Source organism: Solenopsis invicta, chromosome 16, assembly GCF_016802725.1.
Source record: "Solenopsis invicta isolate M01_SB chromosome 16, UNIL_Sinv_3.0, whole genome shotgun sequence".
Classification (NCBI taxonomy): domain Eukaryota; kingdom Metazoa; phylum Arthropoda; class Insecta; order Hymenoptera; family Formicidae; genus Solenopsis; species Solenopsis invicta.
Genome location: NC_052679.1, coordinates 7,975,315 through 7,989,475, shown reverse-complemented (window position 1 = coordinate 7,989,475; position 14,161 = coordinate 7,975,315). Strand labels below are relative to the sequence as shown.

General features: G+C 35.5%; 3 protein-coding genes across 3 annotated transcripts in view; 1 reads left to right on the top strand and 2 right to left on the bottom strand.

Annotated features, from left to right (window-relative positions):
* LOC105204717 (ecdysone 20-monooxygenase) overlaps positions 1-3,958 on the bottom strand; it is a 32,774-nt gene extending 28,816 nt beyond the window's left edge. The window contains exons 1-3 of the mRNA XM_039458615.1: positions 3,599-3,958; positions 3,104-3,203; positions 2,767-2,816 (exon numbers count right to left, since the gene is read on the bottom strand). The gene's annotated coding sequence lies outside the window, so the exon portion shown is untranslated. The remainder of the gene's footprint in view (positions 1-2,766; positions 2,817-3,103; positions 3,204-3,598) is intronic.
* A 153-nt stretch (positions 3,959-4,111) lies between these two features.
* Positions 4,112-5,504, top strand: LOC105204715 (transmembrane protein 216). The gene has a single exon (XM_011173903.3). It carries the CDS (start codon positions 4,519-4,521, stop codon positions 4,945-4,947), a length of 429 nt encoding a protein of 142 aa, XP_011172205.1. The 5' UTR covers positions 4,112-4,518; the 3' UTR covers positions 4,948-5,504.
* On the bottom strand, positions 5,455-8,501 carry LOC105204714 (adenosine 3'-phospho 5'-phosphosulfate transporter 1). The gene is made up of 8 exons (XM_011173900.3): positions 8,470-8,501; positions 8,060-8,268; positions 7,774-7,979; positions 7,390-7,614; positions 7,070-7,220; positions 6,361-6,572; positions 6,170-6,295; positions 5,455-6,075 (listed from the first exon to the last, which is right to left on the bottom strand). The coding sequence occupies exons 1-8, from the start codon at positions 8,499-8,501 to the stop codon at positions 5,908-5,910; spliced, it is 1,329 nt and encodes a 442-aa protein (XP_011172202.1). The 3' UTR covers positions 5,455-5,907.
* Between the last annotated feature and the right edge of the window lie 5,660 nt (positions 8,502-14,161).

Sequence of the window (14,161 nt, the reverse complement as noted above, 5' to 3'; positions counted from 1 at the left end):
CGCGGTCGCGTCTCGCGCCAAAGTAAACGCGAAGCGAGAGAGAGACCGAGCCTCTTTTTCCACTCTACTCGAATCTGTAGTGTTACCGCTTATAAATATAATATTTTGCTTCCCGGATTACCTTTTCGCAGGATATTGGGAAACGAATTTGCGTGAGTCAGGTGCGTTATCAAGTACGCGGCGAGTAGGGTGGTAATGACCGAGGTTACAATCGCGACCCTCGCTAACACGAGGATCATCTCTCGCGCGTCGACGAAAAAATCGTCCCTCTGTAGCTCCTCCTCCTCTTCCTGCTCGATGGAAACCGTTTGTGGTTCGCGGATGTGCGCGCGAGGATTGCGGGACAGCGTGGTGGATGCGAAGTTGCGGTTCGTCCAATGCTTAGGATACTCGTAGCGGCAACGCGCCATCGTCGGCGAGTGAAAACGACGTCCTTCTCGAGAACGATAACGCGATCGTCGACGGAGACTCGCGAGAAGCCGTGCGAGACAGTTCGGGCGCAGCGACATCGCCGTGATTCATAATTTCCTGGACAAACGTTTGAAGGGTTGGGAGGGAGAGAGGAAGGAAGGGAGGGAAGGACGGATCCTATGTCTCGCGATCCGCGATATCGTTCTCGCACGCGTCCATGTCGCAAATTGGCGCGAAACTTTTTCTTTCTTCCGAGATAAATTCTGCTCGATTTGATCGCATCCGCGCGCGCGCACTTTAGCGCATTTTTCCTGGTAAGTAATCTTGGTTATACGCCTGGTTATACGTCTTACGTTCGACAGTAACACACATTGCTCTGAAGTCCGCACAGTATTCGTTTATAAATGCCAAATTGTAAGATAAATGTGTTTTGGTTGATAATTACCGACGTAGGGAAATTTACCTACTGTGTACTTTCAATTCAAGAGAGATAATTTAAAAAAAAATTAATTCCATCTTGTAAATAATTATTTGCCGTAAACGAAATATTGAGAGAATGTAATCGATCGGTATAAAAATTTTAACGTTCCCTAGAATAACTACTCTAAAATTAATAAACGAATGTCGATAATTACTAATTATATCAGAAAAAAATTAGTGCTCGTTGATGATATTTCACGTAAAATATAACTTAAATTTTAAAAAGTCAATGAAGTATCGCATAGCAAGGATAAATAAAAACTCAAAATCACAGCAATCGATTATCAAATAAAAAAAAAAAATAATCCAACATATATTATTATAGTCTTCCCACGAAGAACAGACAGTGACTTTTCTTGATGATGGCAATGTCGCGCCGTTCAAGACTAGAGTTAATATATTTGAAATTTCAAAATTTACAGGCCAAAAAGTCCAGACATTTTGTTTGCAATTCCAGACGCATAAAAACAGTGTTTGTTATAAAGCTCTACATTCACACAATTTTTTTCAAAAATTTTTAAAAACTTGACTATCAGTGATTTTGTCTAGAATTTTGTCTGTTTAATATGAAATAGTAACAAAAAAGAAACAATAAAACAAAATTAATTGCAAAAATACCAAGGCTGGTAAAAACTATCAATAAACATAAAGGAAAGTATGCGTATGTATGTATACATACATATACAAATGTATTCCTATTTTGTTAAAAGCGCAGTACATTTGTTATGCAGTTATGTATTTTCGACTAAACTTTCGACTAAATTTAAATAATAAATTAATGATATCATTGATATTAAAACGCTATACATAAATAAATATATACGTTTAGTTTTGTTCTGTTTATTATTTACTAAAAAATGTAGTCAAATTGGTTGTTATACAGTCATCAAATTCGATCCATCTAGTGTTAAAAAACAGAACAATGTCCGTAGAAAAGAGGACGGATGACAACCTTATTCAAGACGAGAGAAAAGTTTAAGAGCAGTCATAGTCACAATTTAACTGTGACTTTATTTCGGAGCAGCATCTCTGTGATCACAAATTGCACTGTAAAAAAATTTTCTCAAAATTACCCACTGTAATAGGTGTAAAGTTATTAAATAGTTGTAAATTGCCACGCATTTGTAAATTTGCAACGTACGAGGGTAAGATTAATTTTGTAATTTGTAATTCAGTAGATTGGAGAAATAAATTTACAACATGTATGGAAAGTTATAGAAATGATAAGGTAATAATACGTTTTGCAGTTGCATTATTGTACCTTCAAATATTGTCTCTCTAGCATACATGTTGTAAACAATAGAGTGACTACTATTATGTCCGCGCATATAGTGATGCTAGGCGAGACAAATCACTTTTCACGCATGCACGCCGATTGCATTATATTTCACAGCGATACATGGATATTGTTGTATTATGTAATGTAACAAAAATTTAGATAATTAAATATAATATTTAAAATATTCTGTTACGTATAATTTTCCGTATAAAATAAAATATATTTAGTCGATAAAAGCAGTCTTACATATTTTTTGTAGGATTACATAATTTATATAAAATTACATAATTTTTTTATATTTACGAAATTAATCGTATAATTTTTACATTTATTACAAGTAAATTTTTTACATGTAATACATTACATTTATTACATGTGAATTTTTTTACAGTGTGTGTAGATATTGAGCTACGTAGAAATGCTTTAAAATAAAGTTACACTTTTAGTACTTCTATTTTAAGTATGAAACGCTGTACACTTGCTTGCAACATCTTTGTATTGTTATTAAATTAATGCATACACGCATCTAAATGTGTGATATGTACATTTAATAAAATTGTCATCCGTTACCTCAATAAAAAATTTGTCCAACTTACCAACTGATGCGCAACAGCGGAGTTACGTCTGCCACGTAGCTACGTTGGTTCTGTAACACAAATATAAGATTTATAACGGTTATTCTTAATCACATCAATTTTTTTCGTTATTCCTATTAAATACTTACTTCCTACTAAATACATTAAAATAATTATACATTGTCTGAAAAAAAGAACTTTACAAGAATAAATATTTAAAAAATTTTAGAGATTATTATTTAATTCTATTTCTTTAATTATTTGAAATTATTTTGAAATTATAAGACAACACAATATAATTTAAAAAATTGAAATTAATATAAAACATTCATTTTTTATAAATAAAAAATATTAATACCGCAAAGTTGCTCCGCCGGTGTCTGATGCTTCTCCTAAGCCTCTTCTTTTTCTCAAGCTGTTTGGGTTGTCAATTCCGTGCAAGACTCTCTCACACAATACTGTATTCGCAAAAACGTGGGAAACCGTAGCACAATATTTTATATACATATTTTTAAATGATCATATTTCGGTCCGTTAAAAAGTTCTAATAAAAAATTGAATAAAAAATAAAAATCGTTGGACCGAGTGATGACGCTACAGTCGCACGATGCTAACTTGACAAATCTCTGATGAATGGGGCCCTTATTTTCATCACTACTAACGCCCCACTCTTATTTTTGCGCTATATGTATTCTAAATTGACTCGATTGTAATCTAAATGCAATAATGAGCAAAATTCTTAATTATTACAGTGATTATTATCGACTATGTATCAAGTACGCTCGAAAGAATCGTGTGAATCTCTCGTGCGAGTGTACGTCATCGACGCTATACTTAATTCAATGCACTTTACCCAGTGGCAAATATGCGCCTAGGACCTCGATATAGAACGAGGGCTTCCGAATCAAACTGGAATTAGAGGCCCCAGAACGAATTAGACCGGAATACACTGATTCACTGATGCACACCGATTCACTGCTTCACCATCTCACTCCACTCGTCGATATTCACTCGCGATACACGGTATGTAACGCGTTACGACGCGTATCCCCCACACTCCACAGGACAGTCACGATAATCTTTCGCGCGTGATACTCACTATTGTGACAAAAGCATCTATTTTGCACGATAAAGACCGCGCGAAACGCGGAGCGTTAGTTTAAAGACACGACTCCACGAGCCGTTACGACGCGTACTTACATACAGACTTGTTTTCGACCTTTTCAAGTTTCGAGGATCGCAATTTTACCTGTCGATATATCTCGAATCGGGAGCGGGCCAATAGCGTTGCGATATGGTGGCTCAAAGTGCCACTGACAGCTGGCGCCTCTCTCTCTCTCTCTCTTTCTCTCTTAAGAAATTCACTTGAGTTTGCGTCATTGCGCGCGCACGGTGTCGCTCGCGAATCTAGCGATATAAAAATAAACGCGTTATGAGCCGCATGAGCGATGAGCATGGGAATTGAATTCGCAGGGTTTGATACACAAGTCGCATTACTCCCTTGCACCCCGCAAACGAGCTGGTATAACAGATATATTAAGCCGCGGAGCGTGCATCGTAACGAGAGGAAAATAAAGTGACGCTAAGGGACGAGAGAGATCCTTTCGTCACTCCTTTTCTTGGAAAATGGTTCGTGATTAAAAGGAGTAGCTAGTTAACAGTTGTGTACGAACGATGCCATTCGTTGGACTGTGCAACATTCATTCGTAAAGCCGGCTCCGAAGCTTTCTACCGCTGGCGGCGTTCGAGTGAAGAGGGTGTCGTCCAGTGACAATGACCATCGTAGCCAACTCCTCGCTCACGTACGAGATTCTGATGTATCTTAATTCCTTTTACTTCGGCATGTTCGCCGTGTGCGAGCTGAGCATGAGGATATTCAAGACCATGAATCTGCCGTCGCCGGGCGCAAGCAAGACCTTGACAGAATTCGCGCTGCTGTTCTTCTTGATACTCACGGAGAGCGGTAGAATTTATCTGGGAAGAAAGGGAAATCTGACTGAACGTGGGCTACCGATCCTCATTGGGATCTTCCTGACTGTTCCCAGTTCCCTGGCAACGGTCTACTTCCTGCTCTGGCAGGACTACGTACTCAAATTGGAGGTGATCCTTTGCAGCATACAGTTGGTTTTACTGGCGTCCGAGGTGATCATTGCGATCATGTGCCTTATAGCCATCTACCGACCGTCAATCCCTGGGAAATAATTAGCTGTTGCCGTTATTAATTGTATTCTAGTCGCACCATGACTTTTTCATGTTCCATACTTGTCACACTTAAATATAATCTCTTTCAAGTGTCGTTGATTCATCAAAATCAAAGTGCTTACTAGTGTTTTTGTCACACAATAAGACTTCTCAGTGTGTACAATTTTTATTATTATATTTCTACGTGTAAGAGACAACCCTATAAAAGAGTACCACATTATTTTCTCAACAATCTTATGTAAATTCATGTAAATCCTGCATACTACTTTTGCTGCAAATATTTTTTAGTAAAATATAAAAGACTGGTAATAAAAAATTTGTATGCTATTTATATACGACTTCTACGCAATTAAAATTATAACACTGCCATTTATAAATTCTCACATTTAAGCATAAATGTGTAACTGTGTCATAAAGGACAAAAGGGACTGTATGTAAAGTATGTAATGCTATATTCCTATTTCTATATTGGACGTAATTATTTATGGTAAGAAATTTGCACATATGTTTGTTGTGTATATGCATTTTTATCAAAATAAATATTTTTCAAATAAATAGTACAATATTTACGCCATAATACATGTGGCGTAATACATTTTCAATTCGTAATGGTATAATGCCGACATTTTTTTCAGATCACATATCTTCAAGTACATATCTTCCTAAATATGTTACATCTGTATGATATATAATGAACATACTCTACAAAACTTATAATAAATATTTCTCTCAAAGTCCATACAATTAAAAACTATTGATATACATTCGTGATATTTAGAATATGAAAAGAAATTACAATAGCATTATAAATGAAGGATTAAAATTTAGCGTCCATAATTAGTCAATATCTAATTACTACGACAGAATCCTATCCTACTCTAGGACAATTACAATAAACAGTTGATAAAATTCTATTTGTATGGCAATTAAAATTGCAATTCTGCCTAACTAATACAACTCTTAATGCTTTATACTATTTGCCGCGACTCTGCGTTTTCTGATTGCACTTAATTGTTTGTTGCAGTAAATTCGTAAAAATACCGAACTAAAAACCAATACTATACCAAATACTCCGACAACGGTGATTTCATGTTGATAGATTAAACATGATAGTAGTATCGCCAAACCCTGCAGAAAGCAATATTTAAGTACGGATTATATTAAGGATTATATTTGAATTTAACCTTTTTTTTAACAAATTGATAATAAATAAATTACATACCTGACGAATAGTCATCATAATGACAAATGTAATGGATCCAAATTTCGAAATGGTGTAAAAAATATACAATTGGCCACTTGCTGAACAAATCGAAATCAGCAAACAGTCGATTATAAACCTGGGATACTGTACGATAAAAATCATTAGTCAAACATTATAAGCAACTAATGTGTCTAACGCAAATTAATTACCGTTGTCATGAAAGAAAATATTAGTGGAAAGCTTGATTGTTGAAACAGAGACATTGCAGTCAACAAACAAGAGAACATATTAACTGCACACATCATTTGTACGCTTGTTACGCCATAATCTATAAAGAGTGCATTTTGCCAGGTACTTGTAAAACTATCTAATAATAAGTAACCTCCAAGTAAAATAACACCGGAGAGCGTTGTTGCTCCATCTGAAAACATTCATAAATTTGTCATGCTGATTGCAATTAAAATAGTATAATGTATTGCACACGTTTAACAAAATATTATTGCAAACACATGAGAAGAAATGTCACTTTTTGGTCTAAGCAAATCTTGTGGTGCTAATAATATATTTATATCAATTATTAAATATATTTTTCAGTTTTCTGAACTATGTGCTGATATGGATTGTAAACTGAGTAAAAAGTTAAAAATAATATCTCAAATTAAACTGATTGTCAATCTTAATAACGATACTACAAGAATCTTAGAAAACCGTAAAGAATTTATTGTAAAAAATATCCCAGCCAACATAGGTGATATTTATGATTGCGTTTTATATTTGATAATCCATATTAGTTTATACAATTGAAAAATGTATGAATTAATGATTAATACAAAAATATTATCAACATCAGGTTTGATCAAAGACATTTCTTCTCATACTTGTGTTATTCCATATCAGTTTAATATTCAACTCTATTACCATTTTTATGATCAGAACTGTCCAACATAAAAAGCGTCATTCCAATAGAAATAAGAATTGCGGTAACATATTCGTAGTATTCGTATGTTGTATGCGAAATTATTTTTCCCATTATCATAACTGGAATAATTTTCGAGGCTTTAGCTAAAACCTAAAAAAAAATAATTGCACATATATAAAACACTTTACATACATATGTAACATACATATATAAATACTTATAGCTGGGGATATAAAAAGTTCTATTACTAACTAGAGAAATGATTGGAAAGTTATGTACAGATATATAGACTGTATAAGAGTAAAATACAATTTTTTACCTGCGATGGAAAACTGACATATTTCAAAGCTTCATACTGACACCAACTGCTCATGATATTTGACAGCGAACAAAATGCATACTTATATAATGGTGTCTTATGTTGCGGCTGACGTTGAACAAGTAGATACAATCCTGACATCAGGAAAGCAAGTATGCGATTCACGAACACTAAAAATTGTGAATCTTGAAATCGCGTTTTATTGCCAGAAGCATCTTCGTATTCCTAAAAATAAATCAACATAATTTTGGTTTAATTAGGAAATTATGTTATAAGAGCAACATTAAAATCTCACATTAACTTGTAATATTATAATAATGTAAAAAGCATAAACACTGTTTCTTTTATAAATATTTCTTTCATCAATAGGAATTTGACCAATACCTGCGTCATTATCTTTTCTTGCAAATAACCCCACGTTAAATAACTAATTTGCAATCCAAGAAAACAATATATCAGGAGTAGAGTATCTTGAGCGAAGGTACGCTGGACGTGAGTGGAAGCATTAGAAGCATAAGGTGAGTCCAAGAGACCTGTCTCGCAGTGTCCCATAAAGCACGAATGCACCAGTCTAGAAATACAGCCTTTTCCTGCATAAATATTTTTTTCAATTTACATAATGTATGTAAGAATATTATATTATAGTGCTTTTTTTCAAATTGATACTTGCCATTTCTCTGAATGTATTTTGTATAGCGTACATATTTATATATAAGGCAACCTGGCAACAGCACAGTGGCGTATCCCAATAAATTTAAACATAATCGAATGATCCAACTGTATGTAGACGTTTTGAGAATCTCATCTCCATTGCTTGTGAATAATTTTATAATCTCGCTAGTTCCAAATATGACGCTAACTGAAAGTAGTAGCAGCACGCTACCAAATATATTCTCTTTAATTACGTAACAATAAAAACATGAAAATTATGTACCTACTAATTAATTATAAAACACGACATGAAAAATTCGAGTGATGGATGTGTATGCTAAATTAGCTTATCCAATGCATTATACCATAAAAACAGAAACTATATGCAATTACATTTACGCTTTCGACAAAGTCGAGATTGAAACGTACCATATCACGATGTCACCCACAAAGTTTCCCATACTCCTCGAGAGAAACTTTGGCGATGGATATCAATTATCCCATAACCTTCGTTACGGACGTCCTCTTGTCCAGCTCACAAGCACGCAGGCTTAAAGAAGCCTCCACCCGTCCTGCATCGTATTTATATACTGTAAACAATTGTCATTAAATCTGTAATTAATCTTATCTCCGGTCTACTCTAATTTTATCATGCCACAAGCATGGTGTTTCTAATCTTCGTCATAGACGAAACGTGCAATATATACATATATAGGACATCTAGGACATGTATGCATGCTCTGACATATTCGCGATACGTATCGCAGATCGCAGGAAGACGTCAGGACCGAATCGAGTCTTTTAGGGTGCCCCCAATCAACATATTTAGATATTATTTCAAGTCATTATTCGAATAATGAAAAATTATTGTTATTAAGCGATACATTTGTTTATTGCCTCTAAAATTTTTATACTTTTCGTCCTTTTATTTTATATACTATCCTATTATAGATTTATTTCACTTGACAAGTGCAGACAGTGTGACAGTGACACAGCTATAAAGAATAGATAAATTTTGTTAATACATTAAACGGATTAATTATACAGCCGGATTCACACCTGGACGGAAAAGCAGTGAGCCAATCAGAAATCGCGCTGGTAATGATATCTAATTCTGTTTACTACCAGCGCGAGTTCTGATTGGCTCACTGCTTTTCTATCAAGAGGCGATATTCATAATCAATTCTTATTTCAAGATCGTCTTAAATAACGTCTTAAGATGCTAATACGGTTCTCTGATTGGTTGATGACATCTTAAGGTGGTACTTAAGACAATCTTAAATATAAAAATCGACTATGAATACCGACCACTGTGTGAATTCTGTCTGACGAATAGGTTCTTTCTGCACCCTTTTCACGCACGAAGTAAATACGATCCTGTCAATATGGCGTGCCATGAGCGCGTGCGGCATGCGCAATGGTGATTAGTTCGCGCCTCGAGGGCGATTAAATTTGATTCGGCGTTAGAAAATGCAAGCCTAATGCTCGTAATCGTGGGCATCTATAATGATGACGAGGCGAAGGCCGGCGAGAGACGCCTCGTCGTTTCTGCTACGTTCGTTGGCAAACGGCGAGCGACCTTGAGGCACACGCATTCGGTTCGGACCAGTTCGGACGCGCTTCGCGTCGTCGTATTATGCATCGTCGCGCTGCCGCTTGGCGCTTGCGTGGCACAAGCGCCGAGTACCGGGCATGAGCGACTGAGCAGTGAGCGATAATGCACCTGTACATACATACATGCGATATATAGGTATACATGGGTATACATATATATGGCCGACTAACCCGGAGCCGTCCTAAAAAAGCACACGAGGTGATCTCTGGCTCGGTGCAAGGACACGCACGCGCGGCACACGTTGCAAAAGCCAACCCTCAAACGTTTTCTTTCTCTTCCACCCTGCCCTGCAGCCTGCAGCTGATGCGCGATACCTTTAATTCCGGGTCGAGTCGTCGAGTAGTCGCGTCATCCCACTGCACTCCCTTCGCCGCCCCTGACGTCGCGCGAACGAAATCGTATTTATGGAGATGACCCACGATCGATTTGAAACTGATTTTTTTCCTTAATGCATTTGAGACTCTCAAATTTCCGTCTAATTTCCAATAAGAGGAATTTGTCCAAGATTAGATAAGGGATAAGAATTCGTTTCGCAGTTTACAGCGCGATAAACGTATCGAGCTCGAATAAATTTTTCAATTTTCCTTTCTTCACTTCTTTCAATCCTCAACGCGAATTATCTTTAGAAAAATTCACGTTGCTTCGTGCACAAGTTTCTCAAAACTCGATTAAATTCAGTCTCTTGTTTAATATAAGTTTTTTTTAAATATAAGAATCTTGACGAATCGTTAAAACACCCGCAAACCAATGTTTCTTTTTTTTTTTAACAAAAATTCTTTTACTCGTTCGATGCAGTCGATTGCGTCGACGTTTAGCTGAAATCGAAAATTCAAGTATGTTTAAACCGGTTGACCACAGCTATTACATTACGTCGAGAATGATAGACGGAGAGAGAAAAGAGAGAAAAGAGCGAGTGAGACAATCGTCGGTTTCCCCTCTCGTGTTTAGCGGATGCTGGATAGGTGACGCAATCGAGGAAAAATTCCATGATCGTTAACCAATGACGCGAAAGATCCGAAAAGTTATTAAAAGATTTCTTTCACTAACGATCAGTTTCGTTAACCGTCGACTCGGCAACTATAATAATAATAATAATAATAATGCTTAACCGACTACGAAAAGCATTTTCTTTCCCTCCAATATAGAAATCGTCTTCTTTTTTTCTCTCTCCCTTCCTCCCGCCCCTTCACGTCGTTCGTAATGCATTAACGGCCGGTTGTTATCGGCGTTATCAGGCCCGTTAAGTATCGCAGGCGTACTTTATTGAACGGAGAATTAATGGTCCAATGATGGTACAGAAAATTAATGGATAACGCACTCGGCGCGACCCGGAGGTCGCGATATATCGGCATCGTGCGAGCAGAGCGTGGCGAATGCTGCGAAGAAGTCGTTTGTTTCCGCCTTGAGTTACGACTGGATGAAAAGACTCGAATAGAAGCGAGTCCTCGTCATCGGTACCACGCGCGTTATTTCTTCAATTATTATTTACATATTTCTTCACCTATAAATCATGCTTAATCTACAATAAACGTTAATTGATTGTATTACCCAAACGCACAAGCTGTTGGAGATTGACAATTTATTACAAATAATCCAATACAGTACAGAAGATTGCAGTAATATTGTAGCAATGTTGCAATGTTGCAAATTGCAATGCAATATTGCAGAGATATTGTAGAAACATTGCGACGTTGAATGTTGAAGTGTGAATATTTTTTTCAATATTGAACCCGTGTTGATTTTTCTACATTAGATATTGCTGCAATGTCTCATTGACATTGTATCAATATTTCACAATGTTGCTGCAATATTCGTAATCCTGCGATTACATATTGCTGAGACGTTGATACAATATTAGCGTGCTGTATGGGTAAGATGGTTTTCTCTGCGTGAAAGCACTTTGCCGTAAACTCGAACGTTTCTCCAAATTTTTGTGCAATCGATGGAATATCTTGACGACTTATACATCTTATTAGTTATTTCGTTACCGTTCGCATATTTAATTCGAAATTCCATTTTCTTGGCGCGATTGCGATACAAAAATTATTCACGCCTTGACATTTCGTTAAAAAACGATCTCTTCTCGACTCGGTCGACGAGGAGCATCGTGTTTATTACTAAACTTCTCGTATTATGAGCGAACGTGTGAGTTCGCGCTTGTCCCATCCATTTACCGAGGAATTCTCTCTCTCTCTCTCTCTTTCTCTTTTTTTCTTTCTGTTTCAAGCACGCGTAATACGCGACCGCGATGTTATGTATTATTATGTATATAAATATACATGAACCGAAGGCCCAATCTCTCGCCGTTCCACTTTTTTTCTCGCGTCGCGGTGAAACCTTGAAAATGGTACACCTATATCCCTGCCCTACTTTGCTACGCGGGATTACGTCTCGGTTTTCTAAACCGTCCCGGATCATTCTGGTGGACAATCCAGGATGCGCCGTATCGTGCGCAAGCGTTCGCACCGACTCACGTTGCAATGAGGAGTGCGTTAACAATGAGCGTTGTAAAATGCCACAACATTCATCGGCGTCAATGCGTACGAGTGCTCTTTGCATCAACACCTAACGTCCAAATGCTATATGTATATCATGACTAATCGTCGTAAGGAAAAACAACTAACAATGACCATCAGTTACTGACACCTAGTACCGCGACGACCGTTGCATTGTATGAAGTTAAAGGAACACTGGAATCAAAGCACGATCTTTTTCCATATATAAAATCTGCTGATAACGAACAATAGATTGAAAAATGCATCAATAAAATTAATGCACATGATTTTATGCCGAGAGAAAGAAAGAGAGAGAGAGAGAGAGAGAGAGAAAGAGAGAGTTTGATTGATTGATTGATTGATTGATTAATTGATTAAGTTTTATTTATAATAATGCGCTCTAGGACATTTTCTCTCAAGCGCTTACAATTACATATAATATAATTGTACAGCAAAAGTATAAACATAAGCAGACAAATATAAGAAACAAGATAGAAAGTTAAGAAAGATTGAGAAAATTACAGAAAGAGTTAACATAAAAATATAATAGAATGTTAAGAAAAGAAAAGAAAAAGAGATGATCTAAAAGGAGCCGCATAGTAAAGAAAAATAACCGGAGAGAGAGTAAGAGAAGTGAGTGAATTAGATGAAATAGAAATAATGACTCACAAAAAATCAGAATACGTAAGTGATACAACTGTATTTAGTAAAAGTAAATTATATACACTGTAAACAATTTATTGCCTGATTTATAATATTTGAATTGTAATTCTGATACACGTCACAGATCTTGGTTGAAAATTATTGTTAGACTCGATCTCACATGAAGAGATATTTTTCGACTTATTGTTAGATAATAAAGCATTAGTTAAAAATAATATTAAAAAAAAATTTAATAACAATTGTGATCCCAATAGGTTAACTGTCCGCAGACTAGCCGTTCTATTTTTTTTTTTCATTGCTATTATAGGTCAGACTACCTGGGCCACTGGATAAATGGTCGGGTTTGTGTTTAAAAAATTCTGTAAGGTTGCCGAAATCGCACCACTTTTGACATAAAGGCTTATAACTAAGGAATTATGAAGAATATCTATAATTTTTTTACGTCATAATGAAGTATGATATTTCTTCTTTCATATATATCTTTTTCAGAATTTTATGTATTGTCATAAATTTTTAAATGACGATTTTTAAGAAGCCTTCAAACAGTGCGATTTAGGCAACTGATCTCCTAAATCGCACCACAGGTTAATATTACTCTTCCTAGAGTAAAACAACACTTTTTCTGCTAGATTTTTTTCTCGAGCAAAAATGCGTTAGATAAGCATAATTTTATTAATGTTGGAGATAAATACCGTAAACTAAATATAATTTCAGTCAGTGTCATCATATCGATAATTTTTCAATGATATTGTAATAACATTGTTACATTGTGGCAATATTAGTACAATGTATGCTTGTATGATTATTATATTTGATTATATATATATATATATATATATATATATATATATATATATATATATATATAGCCACGATCAAAGCAATTTAGGAGACTAAAGCATTTTGTAAAACTTTCTTTGTTTAATTTACAAATAAGAGTACAAAGTTATTTGAACTTTGCTAATCTAATTTTAATAATATTGTGATCATTACAAATTATCGAAATTTTGATTATTTATTTTACCTTTTTTTGCAATCAAGTTACAAAATGTGTTGAAAAATAGCAACAAAGTTATCATTTTTCTAAAAATATTAATTACAAAATTTCTATTGTTCTTAACGTGTCGAGTTCAATAGAGGATAATGATAATGTTATGTAGTTACCAAACAATCCTGAAAAGAGTGTACAAGTACTGTAGTTGAATTTATACGCAAGGTGGTGCGATTTAAGAGCCGGTGCGATATCGGCAACCTTACCCTATACTCTTTTAACATTTAGGAATACAGAATTTAGGATTGTACAATTATGTGACTCTGGTTTTTATTTTTTTTCATACATATGTCCGAA

Bases quoted from the DNA above. Each gene is read 5' to 3' on its own strand.
- LOC105204715 (XM_011173903.3), top strand. From the start codon at position 4,519: ATGACCATCGTAGCCAACTCCTCGCTCACGTACGAGATTCTGATGTAT.
- LOC105204714 (XM_011173900.3), bottom strand. From the start codon at position 8,501: ATGGGAAACTTTGTGGGTGACATCGTGATATG. The intron at 7,615-7,773 runs GTATTGGTCAAA...ATTTATTTTTAG, and splicing joins AAGAAAAGATAATGACGCAG to GAATACGAAGATGCTTCTGG. The intron at 6,573-7,069 runs GTAATAGAGTTG...GAATGTTTTCAG, and splicing joins CAGTTCTGATCATAAAAATG to ATGGAGCAACAACGCTCTCC.